Raw genomic sequence first — 17,863 nt, forward strand, 5'->3', positions numbered from 1 at the left:
AATTTTCAGATAGAGTAAAATAAAATTTTCTCAGACACATACACCTCAAAAAATTTACTATAGAAAGAGCCACATTGGAAACCTAAATTCAGTAAATCTAAGGGATGTTACAAGTCCGTGTTAAATTTTGATCAAAATTCAAGTAAATTAAACCGTGATGACTGAATGGTAATGAATATTAGGAGCTCTCCACAACAATCTTCCCCATAGTCTATTTCTGGTTTTTCTTTTTGATTAGTTATGTATAGAAGTTTTCCATCTTTTATCTGTAGTTCATTGAGCCAACTTTTGTTTAATTTTATTGTCAAGATGATGTACAGAGGGATTACAGTTACATACGTTAAGTAGTGAGTACATTTCTTGTCAAACATTGTTACCTCCTCCCTTGTTTTTCTCCCACTTGTTCCCCCAATTCTCCCCCCAAGTTGTACAGTTCATTTCTAACATATTGTCTTGTGAGTTACTGATGTTGGATTGGTTCGCCCTCTGTCCTTTGTGTCACCATTTTGTTGTTCCTCTTCCCTTCCCTAATTTAGATAAATGTATATACAATACACAAGATACCAAAATCAAATGCAGTGACAACAAGGGATAAACCATGGGGGGGGGGGGGAATGAAAGAAAAAGAAATAACTTCACATAGTACATTAAGAACAACAACAACAAAGAAAAACCTCTTGTTTCCATATGTTGGAGTTCATTTAGCATCATTTTATATGGTCATATGTACATAGCTATTGAGCTATTGTGATCCTTTTCTAGGACTATTCTAGACATATACTAATTATTACAGATGAGGGAAACCATGAAGTCTTATGTTTCTTTGGGTCTGGCTTCACTTAATATCATTTTTTTCCAAGTCTTTCTATTTCCTTACAAATGGGAAGATGTCATTCTTACCGATGGAAGCATAGAATTCCCTTGTGTATATATATACCACATTTTCTTTTTAATTTGGTCCGGTCATGGGGCCTGAACTCTGAGCCTGGGCGCTGTCCTTCAGCTCTTCAGCTCAAGGCTAGTACTCTACCACTTGAGCCACAGCACCACTTCCAGCTTTCTTTCTTTTTGCTCATGTGGTGCTGGGGAATCGAACCCAGCGCCTCATGCGTGCAAGGCAAGCGCTCTACCACTGAGCCACCTTCCCAGCCCCACATACCACATTTTCTTGATCCATTCATCTACTGAGGGGCATTTGGGTTGGTTCTATATCTTAGCTATGGTAAATAATGCTGCAGTGAATATGGTTGTGCTGGTAGTTTTAGTATGGCCTTGTTTGTGGTCCGTTGGGTAAATGTCCAGAAGTGGGATTGCTGGGTCATGGGGGAACTCTGTGTTTAGTCTTTTGAGGAATCTCCATGCTGCTTTCCAGAGTGTTTGAAACAGTTCGTTTTCTCACCCTCAGTGTAGTAGTGTAGTAGCGTTCCCTTTTGGCCCTATCCCCCCCAGCATCTGTTGTTACTAGATTTCTTGATAATGGCTATTCCAACTGGGGTGAGGTGGAATCTCAATGTTGTTTTGATTTTGAGCTGACTTTTTTCTTGACTGTGGCTTCACTTACCAGTATGATTCCAACTGCTGTTGTTATAAAGATTAGGTCAAAGTGGGGCATAATAATATATACCTATTAGTTTCAGTTACTTGGGAAGTAGAAGCATGAAGCATGGGTAACGTTAGTAGTGCCTATCTCAGGGACAAAATCCAAACGAAAGAGCTGGGAGCATGACTCTTGGGTGGTAGAACAGTTGCCTGTGTTTAAATTTCTACTACCTCAAAAAAAACAAAAGATTGATTTATATGTGTTCATAAATGAATACAGGTTTTTTATGCATATTATATCTGATATTACATATAATTTTGTATCTTTATTGGAAAATGTTTGAATAGTCTTTAATAGGTCTCCAAATTATTAAATAGAGCTTTAAAGGGTCACATGTGTTTTAAGGTAAACTAAGAAAAATTAAATACTGGATTATTTGGCCTTGAAAAAGTTAAAAATCAAGATCAGTATAACTAGCATCTTCTGCCCTGGTCTTCTAGTCTATCTATTTAATTTTTTGAGCATATGGTAATTGGAAGTATAGTATTGAAGCAATGACATTATAACAGGCATATTATAAAATATGGCAATGTATGGCTTGTAGTCCATAAGATATATGGATTCTACATGAAATTGTATTCAGTTAAATATTTCTGAAGTTAAAATTGTACTTGTCATATCTTATTTTACAAATTAATAGATAATGCAAAATGACTGGATTTTCTAGAAAGCTGAAGTATTACCAACTCTGGGGAAATTAAACCAGTTAGGAACATAAAGTATGTAGTATACCCCAGAATTTTTCATTTTTCCTTGGATACTTTTATATGTCACGAACAAATATTTTAAATGATTCAGACCTTATTAAACCTGCATTGGATTTTTTTGTGTTAAGTTTTTTTGTCTAATTTTTTCAAGTCAGTATTTGAATATTTTATCTCCACTATTAAAGTAGAGCTGGTCCGTGCAGTAAGTCAGTTAATTGAAACATTACCCTTTCCTGACTCTTACTAAAAAGATTATATTGAATACTTCTTTTCTTGATCTCGCTCCATTCTGGTAGTTGATATTCATTTATTCTTTCCAAAATTAATTCTATACAAAGCACTGTCCTAGGCACTAGAAACAGAATAGTGAACAAAGTAATTTCTTAACTTTGTGACACTTGCATTTATGAAGGATGCTAGAAGATAAGTACTGTGGACACACAGGATATTAAAGATGCATAATATTTTAAAGAGTATTAGTATGTTACTTTACATGACTATTACCATCTTATTTTTTCCCCCTTGATTTATAGTTCCAATGACAGGATTCACACAGAGAGCAACTATTGATCCAGAACTGAATGAAATACATGTCTTGTCTGGGCTCAGTAAAGACAAAGAAAAGAGAGAAGAGAATGTCAGAAATTCATTCTGGATCTATGACATTGTGAGGAATAGTTGGTAAGGATCTCTTGTCTGTGTGGTAATCATGATGTAATATATGAGATGGTTGAGTATGTATGGGTTTGACTAAGCATTTCTAAATCAAGACTTTTTAATTACAGAGTATTTTATAGGATGGGTATTGATAGTTTGCTTTGAAAAAAACTAATGCAGAGGATTTAATTCTCAAATTCCATGATTGTTCCATGATTGTTCAAATTATTTCCTCTATTTAAAAATGGAAAGTAACTGGGCACCAGCGGGTTTCACCTTTAACCCTTGCTACTCAGATCTGAAAAATCATGGTTTGAAGGCAGCTGGGTAGAAAAGTTTGCTGGATTCTTTCTGCAAAATAACCAGCAAAAAAGCAAAGCTGGTGGTATGGCCCAAATGATAGAGTGTCAGTCTAGCAACTGCAAAGCCCCAGTTCCACCCCCCAGGAAAGGAGAGTAATGCTCACCAACTAAGGAATTGTTTTCTAAATAAGACATTTATTTGCAGCCAAAATGAAAGCAATATATTATGCATCTCTTTATTGTGAATAAACAAGATCACTTTTCAGTTCTAAGCATGAGATAGCTTGTTCCAAAGTGTTCTATGTGATAACAACTTAAGAGTTTCAGAACTCAGTTCTAACAAGTTTATATTATTTCATGAGAGTTACCAAAACTTTAAGCTTTGATATAAACAAATGCACTTTTTTTTCTGTTGGTTATTTGGACATTGGCAGTAGTTTTTGTTTGTTTGTTTGATTGGTTAGTTGGTTTTGTCTGTCATGGGGCTTGAACTCTGGGCCTGGACCTTGTCCCTGAGCTCTTCAGCTCAAGGCTAGCGCTCTACCACTTGAGCCACAGTGCCACTTCCTGGCGGTAGTTTTTATAAATGTCTTTATTTGCTACTAGCTTTCTGGAATAGAATGTTATCAAAAGCTATGTCTTACAGGTCTTGCGTGTATAAGAATGATCAAGCTGCAAAGGATAATCCAAGTAAAAGTCTACAGGAGGAAGAACCGTGTCCAAGATTTGCCCATCAGCTTGTTTATGATGAGTTACACAAGGTATGCTAACTACTTTGACCTGTAAAACATTCCATATTCTACAATTCAGACTATCCCCCCAAAATACTTTGTTGTAAGTAGATTTGAATAAAAGTATAATATAGAACAAACATTTAATAGGCATTCAGTATAGTATAACTTTTCCCTAAAAAAAATTTAAGGAGAATAAACATTTTTGCATAGTCTATGGTTTTTGACACTTTTCCTTTGATTGTTTTTTTTTAAGACAGGGTCTTATAGCCAGGCTTGCCTCAAACTCACTCACAATTTTCCTATAAACCTCCTGAGTGCTAAAATTGCAGATGTGCATTACCATTCCCAGCTATTGCTCTTTATGAAAATAGCCAGTGATTGCCTCTTAATAGGTCAGACATAGAGCAAATGTTTCTTCAATTTAAATGTCTAAATAAAATATGCACAATTTTAGCATATGATCATGTGACCTCTGTTCCATTAGTCTTGTGAAAATGATCTTGTATCCCAAAGTTTTTGTGTCATGTAGTAATAAGAGTGGGGTTTTTAAAAATTATTTGTCCTTTAAGTTTGCTATATAGTTTAGAGGTTAGACTCAGATTATATAGAAGCTTATGACATAATTCTTGCTCTTTAGGCCACTAGTGAATATTCAAAATGTCTGCTATATTGTTTGAGACATCTGGGTTAAAGATACAATGAAAAAGAATAAAAGCCCTTACACTTGGAATTCCCAGTTTGTGGCTTTAATGAATTTCTACCTAATACTGTAGAGATAGTATATTTTTTTATTTTTTTTATTTTTTTATTTTTGTCAGTTGTGGGGCTTGAACTCTGAGCCTGAACGCTGTCCCTCAGCTCTTCAGCTCAAGGCTAGAGCTCTACCACTTGAGCTACAGCGCCACTTCAGTTTTTTCTGGTGGTTCAATGGAGATAACAGTTTCACGGACTTTCCTGACCAGACTGGCTTTGAACCATGATCCTCAGATCTCAGCTTCCTGAGTAGCTAGGATTATAGGCGTGAGCCACTGGCACCTGGCAGTAGCTGGGATTTTAAACGCAAAGCACCAGCACTTGGCTTGTGTGTGTTTGTTGGTTTTGTTCTGGTTTGTTCAAGCCATACTGGGGCTTGAGCTCAGGGCCTCATAGTGCCCGGCTTAGTATATATTTTTAATGGTGCCATTGAATAGCAGTTTTCCAAAATTTGAGAAAAATACTTTAAAACTTTATACAGAATAGAATTAAAATTTTAATAGTGAAATCATATTCCTTCCACTCTTTTGGTATGTAACTGAAGAATGGAACGGTATTTTTTTTTTTTGGTCAGTCATGGGACTTGAACTCTGGGCCTGGGCGCTGTCCCTCAGCTCTTCAGCTCAAGGGGAGCGCTCTACCACTTGAGCTACAGCACCACTTCCGGTTTTCTGGTGGTTTATTGGAGATAGGAGTCTCACGGTCTCTCCTGCCCTGGCTGGCTTTGAACCGCGATCCTCAGATCTCAGCCTCCTGAGTGGCTAGGATTACAGGCGTGAGCCACCAGCACCCGGCTGGAATGGTATTTTTAATGTTTGGCATTTAGTTAAAGCAAAATAAGATCTTAAATCTTTTTCATAGACATGGTTAATTTAACTGTGACTCCTTTAGTGATTCGGCAAATGTTAGGGTTTTTTGCTTTTTTAAAAAATATGTACTATTTCAAGAACAGTTAACTTGATAATCCTTATTATTTGTTGTCTTCCATGAACTGTCCCTTGAAGATTGGCTTCTTTTATTTTATTGCTCTTGTGTCATCTTCCACTATCATTGTAATTTTGGTAGTATAAGCTACTCTAATATAAAATGTACTTTAGGAAAGCAGCTACAATGCTTTAAATCAAAGTGGAAATTTGAGGAAAAAAATTTAAGAGAAATCTTTGGCAATGGTGACCTAAGTATTTTTTAGATGAATGAGGCAAAAAAAAGGTTATTACCTGTTATGCATTAATAACAAAATGAAGACATTTTACTATGACTTCTGTGGTTCATTTGGTTTGTTCTGCTTATTATAGGTTCATTATTTATTTGGTGGGAATCCAGGAAAATCTTGTTCTCCCAAGATGAGACTAGATGACTTCTGGTCACTGAAGTTGTGTAGACCATCAAAAGATTATTTACTGAGGCATTGCAAGTACCTCATAAGAAAACACAGGTATAAAAATAATTTACTGAAAAATCTTTAGCATTATCAGCTATTATCTAGCTTTGGAGATACAACTTTCTCTTATATCTGTAGACTTGTAATTTTAACAAGAAGATAATGTGAATCTTGTGAATATTGTACTTTTGGAGATGTCCTGTTCTTATTTTTTGTTTTCCTCTTCCAAAGTGAGATACAAAGTTAAATTATAATTTTATTTCAAAATACAGAACAAGTGAAATTTTGCAAATGTTATAAAAAGTTTCTGTGAGGATACTGTCTACTCAAGTTCTACCCAGTACAAATTAGATCCACTTCTAGAGTAATGGCATATACCAGACTTGTTAATAACTCTTAGTAGTGAATGTGGTGATAGAATTGATTACACAGTATCTTTTTTGATGTTTCACAGTACAACTAAACAAAATAATTTTACATTGTTTTTCTAAAAGCTAGAATTGTGTAATCAAACATTTACCTATATATCTCCTGGAATGTGTTTGCTTTTCAGTCTTGGTAGTTAATAAAACACTAAAAAAGTGTAGAAAAATATATATCTATCCTTTGGAGTTACTAATAATGTTAGCTGGAATAAGATTAAGTAATTTAGAAGGAAAGGCTGAGTGCAATGGAGCCTCTGCCTAGGTAACTGGCAGCATCCACACAGCCCAGGTCTGGAGAGGATTCAAGATGACCAACGAAGAGCCTCTTCCTAAAAAGATTCCTCTGAGTGAAACAGACTTCAAAGTTATAGCACAAGATGCATTAATCCTAAAATGGAAATAGTATGAAGCATATATCCAAGCTTTGGAGGGTGAGTACACAGATCTTAACTCAAATGATGTAACTGGCTTAAGGGAGTCTGGAAAAAAACTAAAGCAGCCACAGCAGGAGTCTGCAGAGAGAGAACACATCCTTGTAATGCCACTAGCAGTACACAAGAGATGCAAGAGTGTACTACTCAAATCCAGTACCTCACAACAGCCAAGATAGTTACCCAACTGAAATCTACAATATTTGAGCCAGTAATCAACTTGTTTTTCCTCAAAATGAAAGATCAACTGGAACAGACTAAAGACAAGTTTATGCCTGTGAGGTAAACAAATCATATTCTCTGACAGTCCCACTGCAAGAATGCTGTGGTGGGTCAGCCAAGTACTTGTTTCCACACCAAGACTCAGACTTTTTGAGCCAAAAAACCACACTCTTAAGCTGTCCAGCAATCAGTTATGGTTAATGTAAAACTTACCAGATGAACCTTGTGTTTCAGCCTTTTTCTCTTCCCCTTCCCCTTGCTTTAAGAGGTCTGATTACCATTCGACGATTCCAAAGAAGAGGCCATCTCTGAAGAATTTCCCTTCTACAACATGTAGGCACTTGAGAAATGTTTCTGTTTGAAGAAAATAGGAGAAAAGTCTTAAGTCTGTGGCACACTATGTCTTCAGACAATTTGGAGGATTTGAAAACCTAGAGATTTTTTTTTTTTTTAATTTAATTTAATTTTATTTGTGAACATACTGTACAGAGGAGTTACAGTTACATGGGCAGGATAATGCGTACATTTCTTACCAAGCATTGCAGCCTCCTCCTTTGTTTATCCTTCACATCCCTTCCCAGCCTCCCCTCTCCCCCCCCCAATCCCAATCCTTCTCCTTCCCCCCCCCCCCCCCCCACACCAACGTTGTAAAGCTCGTTTTGGACATGACAACTTGTACTTCTCATTGTTGCAACAGGTCCACCTGTATCCTTAAACAACTGGTTTTTCCCCATCTCCTCCACAAGTTATACTGACATCAAATATAGTGAAAGCAGGGGTTATACTGTGGAGGAGGGACATACAAAGCAACAAAGAGATAATCTTATAAATGTGTTAGAAACACATGCATGAAAGAAAAAAAAAACATTAAAATACACATCTAAGGGTTCATTTTCCTGACATCACATTATCTGACCTTTTCCGCTTGACTCATACATATACTAGATATTACAAATAAGGGAAACCATGGGACCTACGTTTCTTTGGGCCTGGCTTACTTCACTTAATATAATTTTTTCCAAGTTTTTCCATTTCCTAACAAATGAGGCAATGTCATTCTTTCTGATGGAGGCATAGAATTCCATTGTGTATATATACCACATTTTCTTGATCCATTCATCTACTGAGGGGCATCTGGGTTGGTTCCATATCTTAGCTATGGTAAATAATGCTGCAATAAACATAGTTGTGCTGGTAGCTTTAGTGTGGTCTTGTTTGTAAACATTAGGGTAAATGCCCAAAAGTGGGATTGCTGGGTCATAGGGGAGCTCTATGTGAAGTCTTTTGAGGAACCTCCATACTGCTTTCCAAAGTGGTTGAACAAGTTTACATTCCCACCAACAATGAAGTAAGGTTCCTTTCTGTCCACATCCCCTCCAGCATCTGTTGTTGTTAGAGTTCTTGATTTTTGCCGTTCTAACTGGAGTGAGGTGATATCTCAATGTTGTTTTGATTTGCATTTCTTTTATGGCTAGGGATGTTGAACATTTCTTCATGTGTCTATTGGCCATCCTTCTTTCTTCTTCAGAGAAGCTTCTCTTTAAGTCTTTCGCCCACTTACTTATTGGGCAGTTGTTTCTTTGAGGATTTGTTGTTGGGTGGTTTAATTTTTTGAGTTCCAAGTATATTTTAGGTATGAGACCCTTGTCCGTTGTATGGCTAGTAAAGATCTTCTCCCAGTCCGTGGGCTTTCTATTGATCTTGCTAGCTATGTCATTTGCCCTGCAGAAGCTCTGCAACCTTATACAATCCCATTTGTCCAGCCTTTCTTTGATTTGTTGTGTTTCCGGGTCTCTATTCAGAAAATTTCGGCCTGAGCCAAGGAGACCCAGGGTTTCTCCTATTCCATCCTGTAATGTTTTCAGAGTGTCTGCTTTGAGTTCAAGGTCTTTGATCCATTTGGAGTTGATTCTGGTGCAGGGTGATATATAAGGATCTAGCTTTAGTTTTCTACATGTAGTTAACCAGTTTTGCCAGCACCATTTACTGAAGAGGCTGTCTGTCTTCCATTCTATTGTTTTAGCTCCCTTATCGAAGATTAGATGGCTATAGGTCAGTAGGTTCATTTCTGGGTTTTCAATTCTATTCCATTGGTCCTGAGGTCTGTTCTTATGCCAATACCAAGCTGTTTTGATTACTATGGCTTTATAGTAGAGTTTGAAATTTGGTATTGATATTCCTCCAGCAGTGTTCTTTCCGTTGAGGAGCGTTTTTGCTATTCGGGGTCTTTTATTGTTCCATATGAATTTTTGGATTGCCTCTTCTATTTCCTTGAAGAATGAGGGTGGAATTTTGATAGGTATTGCGTTGAATTTGTAGATAGCCTTGGGAAGTATTGCCATTTTCACGATGTTAATCTTTCCAATCCAGGAGCATGGGAGGTTTTGCCATTTTTTAAGTTCTGTGTTGATTTCCTTTTTCAAGATTTTAAAGTTTTCATCATAGAGGTCCTTCACTTCTTTAGTTAAGTTAATTCCGAGGTATTTTATTTTTTGTGGGGCTATTACAAATGGAGTTGCTTTCCTAATTTCAGCCACACTTTTCTCATTGTTGGCATACAGAAAAGCCATTGATTTTTGGGGGTTAATTTTATAACCTGCTACTTTGCCAAAGTTTTGAATCAGCTTGAGTAATTTGGGAGTGGAGTCTATGGGATTCTTTAAATACAAGATCATGTCATCTGCAAAGAGGGAGAGTTTTATTTCTTCTTTCCCTATTTGGATCCCCTTTATGTCTGCATCTTGTCTTATTGCTGTAGCTAGGCATTCTAATACTAGATTGAAGAGAAGTGGAGAGAGTGGGCATCCTTGTCTTGTTCCTGAGTTAACAGGAAATGGCTTTAGTTTTTCACCATTGAGTATAATGCTGGCTGAAGGTTTGTCATATACAGCCTTTATTGTATTGAGGAATGTTCCATGGATTCCTAATTTTTCCAATACCTTCATCATAAAGGGGTGTTGGATCTTGTCGAATGCTTTTTCTGCGTCTATTGAGATAACCATGTGGTTCTTATTCTTGCTCCTGTTGATGTGATGAATAATATTGATTTGCGTATATTGAACCAGCTTTGCATCCCTGAAATGAATCCTGTTTGATCTTGGTGTATGATTTTTTGGATGAATTGTTGAAGTCGATTGGCCAAAATTTTGTTGAGAAGTTTTACATCAATGTTCATCAAAGAAATGGGTCTATAGTTCTCTTTCTTTGATGAGTCCCTGCCTGGTTTTGGGATGAGGGTTATGATGGCTTCATAGAATGTGTTCGGTAGTGAGCTTTCTCTTTCAATTTCATTGAAGAGTTGGAGGAGTATTGGTGTGAGCTCTGCTTTGAAGGCCTTGTAAAATTCCGCTGTAAAACCATCTGGTCCTGGACTTTTCTTAGCTGGGAGGTCTCTTATTGCTGTTTCTATTTCAATGCTTGATATGGGCCTGTTAAGCTGGTTTAACTCATCTTGGTTTAGTTTTGGCATGTCAATATTTGCTAGGAAAAGGTCCATTTCTGTCAAGTTCTCAAACTTATTAGCATAAAGTTTTGAGAAGTATTCCCTTATAATGTTCTGAATCTTGGTTGTTTCCGTGGTGATGTTTCCATTCTCATCTCTGAGTTTATTAATTTGGGTGTGTTCTCTTCTTTTTCTGATAAGATTTGCTAAGGGTCTGTCAATTTTGTTAAGTTTTTCGAAGAACCAACTCTTTGTTTTGTTGATTCTTTCTATAGTTTTTTTGGATTCTAATTCATTTAATTCTGATTTAATTTTGATTATTTCTTTCCGTCTACTGGATTGGGGTTTATCTTGCTGCTCTTTTTCAAGGAGGTTTAGATGTGTCATTAAATTGCTAGTTTCAGATCTCTCCAATTTGTTGATGTAGGAGCTCAGAGCTATAAACTTGCCTCTGAGTACTGCCTTTGCTGTGTCCCAGAGGAGCTGATAATTTGTGTGTTCATTTTTGTTGAATAGCATGAACATTTGAATTTCCTTTCTAATCTCTTCCATGACCCACTCTTGATTCAGCAGTGTGTTGTTCAGCCTCCATGTGATACTGGACTTTCTTTGGTGGCTTTTGGTGTTGAGTTCTAATTTTATTCCCTTGTGGTCAGAGAGAATGCAAGGTATAACTTCAATGTTTCTGAATTTAGACAAGTTTGCTTTGTGGCCTAAAATGTGGTCTATTTTAGAAAACGTTCCATGTGCTGCTGAGAAAAACGTGTATTCTGATGCTGCTGGGTGAAATGTTCGGTAGATGTCTGTTAAGTCTAGTTGATCTATGCAGCTGTTTAGATCTGCGGTTTCTCTGTTGAGTTTTTGCCGAGTTGATCTATCTAGTGGGGAGAGTGGTGTGTTAAAATCCCCAACAATTAATGTCTTTGGATCTATATGGGATTTGAAGGAAAGTAGTGTTTCTTTGATAAATTTGGGTGCTCCATTGTTTGGCGAATAGATATTTAGAATTGTAATATCCTCCTGAAGGAGAGATCCTTTAATTAGTATGTAGCGACCTTCTTTATCTCTTCTCACGAATTTTAATTTGAAGTCTATTTTATCTGATATTAAGATTGCAACTCCCGCCTGTTTATGGGGGCCGTTTGCTTGGTAGATTTTGTTCCAGCCTTTAACATTGAAAATGTGTTTGTTTTTACGGGCAAGATGTGACTCCTGAAGGCAGCAGATAGAAGGGTCTTGTTTTTTAATCCAACTAGACAGTCTATGTCGCTTAATTGGAGAGTTCAGTCCATTAACGTTAAGAGATAGGACTGAGAGGTATTTGGGAGTTCCTGTCATGTTATCCACCTTCTTGGGGGCTGCGAAAACTGGGTTCTTCCTATGGTTCTTGGATTCTCAGTTTGGGTGCAGTTTCTTGGCCTTTATTGCGGTCTTGTTGGTTTTCTATGTGTAGGACATCTTTAAGAATCTTTTGTAGGGCTGGTTTGGTGGAGATGTATTGTTTCAATTTTTCTTTGCTATGGAAGGTTTTTATTTGGCCTTCAGTTATGAAGGAGAGTTTAGCTGGGTACAGTATTCTTGGTTGATAGTTGTTTGTTTTTAGAGCATGGCATACATCATTCCAGGCTCTTCTTGCTTTGATTGTCTCTGCTGAGAAATCTGAGGTGATTCTAATTGGTTTCCCTTTATAGGTGATTACCCTTTTCTCCTTGACAGCTTTAAGGATCTTTTCCTTGGTCTGAGTTGATCCTGTATGGATTATAATGTGACGGTGGGATGTCCTATTCTGGTCTGGTCTATTTGGGGTTCTAAAAGCTTCTTGTATCTGAATAGGCCTATCTTTTTGTATGTTTGGGAAGTTCTCTGCTAGGATCCTGTTAAACAAATTTCCTAGACCATTAACTTCTGTTTCTAGGTGCTCCTCTACACCCATTATCCTTAGATTAGGCCTTCTGATGGTGTCTTCCAGGTGTTGGATAGATCTATCATACTTCTTGGACTTGTCTTGGATGGTTGTATGTTCTTTCTCTATAATATCTAGGCTGTCTTCAATCCCTGAGATTCGATCTTCTGCATGGTCTAACCTGCTGTCAAGACTCTCTACTTTGTTTTTTATCTCTTTTCCTTCTAATTGGTCAGCTTTGATGGCTTCAAGTTCTTTGTTGAAGCTCTGTTTTAGGTCTTGTATGAATTTCTTTACTTCCTTAATTTGGTGTTCAGTGTTTGTTCTCAAATCACTTAGTTGATTGGTTATGGTTTCTTTGGACTCCCATTCCTTCTGTTGGGTTCCATTCAGCATTCCCTTTGTGGTCTCCCTGACTTCCTTCAGTTCTTTGTTAATGGATTCCATGAATGCCTTTAGTGATCTTTGTGTGTTCTCTACCTGGTCTCTCAATTCCTGAATTACTCTTTGATTAGCTTCCTCCCGTTTGTGGGATTCCTGCAGTTCTCTTTCCTCCCGTTCGTGGGATTCCTGCAGTTCTCTTTGAGTGTTCTCAGCCTGCTCACGCCATTGCTCCCTTTCTCTTTGAGTATTCTCAAGTTGTTCACGCAAATCCTGTATCAGTTTTTGAGTAGCTTCCTCACGCTTATGATATTCCTGTATAAACTTTTGGGATGCCTCCTCTCTCTCCCTATCACGCTCATACAGAGTCCTTTGTAAGTTGTCAGACTTCTCATTTATCATGTTTGCCACCAGTGTTTGTAGAGCTATTTGGGAACTCTCCTCTGGATTGTTCATTATCTGATCTGACCCCTGATTATCAAGATTGGGAATTGAGATACCCGGATTTGCCATTTTTCTTGTGTTTTTCCGGCTTACTCTGCCCATTTGAGATGAAAATAGCACCAGTTTTGTGCTAGAACACTATCTTAAGGCAACCATCAACCAACGTTTGCATTTATACAGTCAATAGTCTACAGATACAATCTAGTTCAACAGATACATCTATTCAACATCAAACAACTATATGTTAATGGGCTTCGAACCGCAGAGAAGAATTTGGAAAACCAGAAATTTTTAGGGTTAGGGAGAGATGTGGGTAAAAATTAGGAGTAGATTGGTGTGGGGAGGCACAGGGAGAGTTAACTATGTCCTAATCTCAATGCAGGAAATAGGTTGGGTAGGATGCAAGTAGAGAGGGAGAGAAAAAGAAGAAAGGGAAAGGGAAATGAAAAGAGACCAGAAAAAAAATTAGAAACGTAAAAATTAATATAGTTATGGAGATTGAAAGACCATCTATTTAGGGAGGAATGTGAATATAATGAGAAAACAGGAGGGAGATAGAGGAGATGTGAAAAACTTAAAAAATGCTTAAAATATTATATAGGTATAAAGAGGTAGTACTGCTATTAAGGAATTTAAGTCTCAGAGGTTTTGGATTGAGTAATAAATTTGTGGATTAAGTGTACACAATGGGGGATAGGGTCTACTAGTTAACTATGGGTTTATCTGAGGATGTGCAGGACAAGAGTTAAGTCACATACAGAAGAACAAAAGAAAGGAAAAGGTGAAAAGGATAAGAAAGGGAGAAAAAAAAAAAGATCAGAAGTTCAGTAGAGCTAGACAAAAAACAAAAAGATAATTAAGAAAGAAAGAAAAAGAGAGAGAAGACAAGAAAAGAAAGGAAAACGTACATTCACGTATTCCTAAAATAAAAATTATAAGAGGGAAAAAAAAGTTACTGGAAAACAATTATTTTTCATAAAAGGCAAAAATTAAAGATTAATAAAAGTTTTAGAAAAGGAAAAAAAAAATTTATATATATAAGGTACCAAAAAAAAAAAAGAAAAAAGAAAAGAAGAAAAAAAAGTTCTTTGATTTTTTTTTTTTTTTGGGAGGGGTGGGAAGAATCCTGTATCTCCCTTTTGTCTGTAACCAGCCTCTTCTTGGAGTCTCTGGTCAGCTTGAGGTCCTGTGGCTTGATTGGTTTCTTAAGTCAGTTTGTTCGAACAGGCAGAAAAATGCTCTGCTTTACCCAAGATTTTGAGATCCCCCTCCCAGGTTAGTTTAATGGGAGGGTGATCTGCTTTGAGAATCACAAAAGAGGGGTGATGAGGCTAGGTTCTGGTAGAGTTGAGGCCTTTCAACAAACAGTAGCTTTTCCCTGGGGCTATTTTGTGAAAAATTCACAGAGCCCACCCTGGAGCCATTCTCAGGGTTTCTGTTTTTCAATTGATTGTTGAGGATGCTAGAGGGAGGGGCAGCCTCTGGCTCTGGTTACCCAGTGAGGAAAGCCACTCCAATGGCTGGTGCCTGAGCTGGGTGACTTTTCCCTGGATGGAGCTGAGTCTGGCAGGTCACTTTGCCGTTAAGTTCTTGTGACCTGTTATATGACTCGTTTTATTCCAAGGCCTGAGTTGGAGCTAGCCGCTCCTCCGAGCTTTGTCGGTATCCAAGATGGAGATCACCGGTGCTGGGGCGGGGGGAGGGGTGGCCTTCCCTCCTCTGCTCCCGGAGAAGGAGTGAGGATGTCGGGCTTCTACTCACGCCGAGTCTTGGATCCTGGGTCGTCTCTGGTCTGCAAACTGCAGGATGAAGATGTCCGCTCCTTGTCGGTTCTTGCTGGTGTTGAGTAGAATCCTCTCACCCGCTGCGTCTGGCTCCTTCGTCCCGGACTCTGTGTGAGCGCTCGCCACCGCGACCCTGCCGCCGCCGCCGCGGCTGCTGGCAGGCACTCAGATGTGTCTCCTTGTCTTGGCTTCCCCTCTCTTGTCTAACTCTCTGTCCTGTGATGGCACACTTGGTGTGATTCTCTGGCTTAGGACTGTTCACTGGAACTCTAAACCTGCTTTCTATGCGAGAGCTTGTTCAGATTCCAGCTTCTCCTCCGCCATCTTCCCGGAACTCAAAACCTAGAGATTTTTAAATCATGAATTGAACATGTAAAATTCTTGTGAAATGTAAAAACTGGAATATTCATCGCTCTTAACCTCCTTAGCACAGTAACTTAGAGACATTGTATGTCAGTGGGATGTTTTTTGTTTTTTTTTTTTTTCGTTTTTTGTCGGTCGTGGGGCTTGAACTCTGGGCCTGAGCACTGTCCCTTAGCTCATCAGCTCAAGGCTAGCGCTGTACCATTTGAGCTACAATGTCACTTCCGGTTTTCTGGTGGTTTATTGGAGGTAAGAGTTTCACGGACTTTCCTGCCCAGGCTGGCTTTGAACTGCAATCCTCAGATCTCAACCTCCTGAGTAACTAGATTACAGGCATGAGCCACTGGCGCCCGGCCTGTGTATCAGTTTTACTAGTAAGACTGTGGACTTCATGATTGTTGTTGAACTATGGGTTAAAACTAAAATGAAGTGAATTTTGCTTTTAAAGGATTCACTTGATAAGAACTAACTTTGAATAGCCATGAGAGAATCAAGTAATTGATCTCAGTACAAGTAGTGTGTATATTATAATTAATTAGCTTAAAACTCTGAATTCCTCAAAGGAGCCTTATAGTTTTAAAAACCAGATAATCTTAACTGAGGAATGTACAGACAAGGTGTGGTATCAAACATGAGCTTTAAACTGTTTGAAGCATTATAAACATTCATTCACAACTTGGTTGTATGGCTGTGATGAGATTCTCTGCATTACTCTTTTCAGTGTTGAACTTAAACCCTCATCCCATCCAACAGGCACAAATTAAAAGAACATCGTTGTTGGTGTTAATGAAGGAATGTGTTCCTTCATTGTACTTGGACCTCTGTATTGCACTCTGGTTATTAAATTAAGTGTGCCTTAAAAAAAGTTAAGAAAGGCTGAACCTTTATGAAGAAGTTATTGTATTAGTTCAGAAATACTGCAGTGATTTTTTTCTACTTTTATATACCTGGTAGTTAAAGATTAAATTGTATATAAGTATTTCCTAATCATAGGCCTATTAGAAATTAAAGGAGTTGTTTAGAGCTATATGTAAGGAATTAGAATTAACTGATAAACGACTTCCTCTGATTTTTCATGGTAAAAGTAATGAATGCTTTATAAAGAAAAACAAGAAAATCTTTTCCTCTCTGAAAAGAAGTAGAATCACCTGTCATTCCCATATTCACAAGTAATAGTTTGATATTTGGATTATATTCTTTAACTTTTTACTACACATATGTGCTGACTTTAAGTTTGTATAACTGAAAAATAGGGATCATATTCTGTTGAATCTACCAATGAATGAAATACCATAAGCATTATTTCTGTGTTAATACATATGAGTACCAATAGAAATGTTATGGTTTTCAGAGTGATTAGTCTCTTTTTATATGGAATAGATTACTCTTCAGCTTATCTTCTGCTGTAAGAATACTCTTGATTAGTGATAGCAGTTAACTTGTTTGTTGTTTTGTGCAGAAATTCTGTAGAATTAGTGGTAGAGTTGATGTCTTCAGAAAGTTGTTAGTTTTCATTCTCTCCAAAAGTATGTGGGATCATTTGTTTTTCCACACCCAATCCAACCTGAGAGTCATTTTTGTTTTTGCTTTTTTTTTTTTTTTTCTTCAGTCTTGGTGGGGCTTGAACTCTGGGCTTGGGTGCTTTCCCTCAGTTCTTCAGCTCAAGGCGAGCACTCTACCACTTGAGCCACAGACCACTTCCAGTTTTCTAGTGGTTTATTAGAGATAAGAGTCTCACAGACTTTCCTTCCTGGACTGGCTTTGAACCGAGATCCTCAGATTTCAGCCTCCTAAGTAGCTAAGATTACAGGTGTGAGCCACTGGCGCCCAGCTTGGTTTTGCTTTTTAAATGTTGTCAGTGATTTTCCTCCTTTGAAAGCATGGCTAGGCTAAGGTTGTAATTCAGTGGTGGAGTGCTTGCCTACCTTGCATGAGGCCTTCGGTTCAATCTTTAGCACTTGAGAAATAAGGATTGCAATAATATATATTATTTTTTTTTAATTAAGTTTCGAGTTGTACATTACTGTTAATGACTTACATTAGTCAAGACATAAAGGAGTGAAATTAGATAATTTTTAAAAAACAATAATGAGTCATTTAAGCTTTTAAATATGTAATAAAAAACAAGCAAATCTTTTATGAGAATAGTTCACAAAATAAAGCAACTGAAATTGAAAGGCAGGAAGTATATGACTGGAAAGTTAGTAGTATGGGAAAAGAACTATGCTAACGCATCTTAGAACTTATTTCAAAACAGCCCTTGAAGGAGAACTTAAGAATATATAAAGCCAGGGCTGGGAAGGTGGCTCAGTGGTAGAGCGCTTGCCTTGCATG

The 17,863-nt window shown here is 37.6% G+C and overlaps 1 protein-coding gene across 2 annotated transcripts in view; it reads left to right on the plus strand.

Moving 5' to 3' along the window:
- The window catches only part of Mkln1 (muskelin 1), a 289,313-nt gene that overhangs the window by 258,302 nt on the left and 13,148 nt on the right, over positions 1-17,863 (plus strand). For both annotated transcript variants that reach the window (XM_042695879.1, XM_042695878.1), the window contains 3 exons: positions 2,841-2,988; positions 3,913-4,027; positions 6,049-6,188. In XM_042695879.1, the coding sequence (XP_042551813.1) occupies positions 2,841-2,988; positions 3,913-4,027; positions 6,049-6,188 (403 nt within the window). The remainder of the gene's footprint in view (positions 1-2,840; positions 2,989-3,912; positions 4,028-6,048; positions 6,189-17,863) is intronic.

Source organism: Dipodomys spectabilis, unplaced genomic scaffold, assembly GCF_019054845.1.
Source record: "Dipodomys spectabilis isolate Male_0828 unplaced genomic scaffold, ASM1905484v1 ptg000197l, whole genome shotgun sequence".
Taxonomy (NCBI): domain Eukaryota; kingdom Metazoa; phylum Chordata; class Mammalia; order Rodentia; family Heteromyidae; genus Dipodomys; species Dipodomys spectabilis.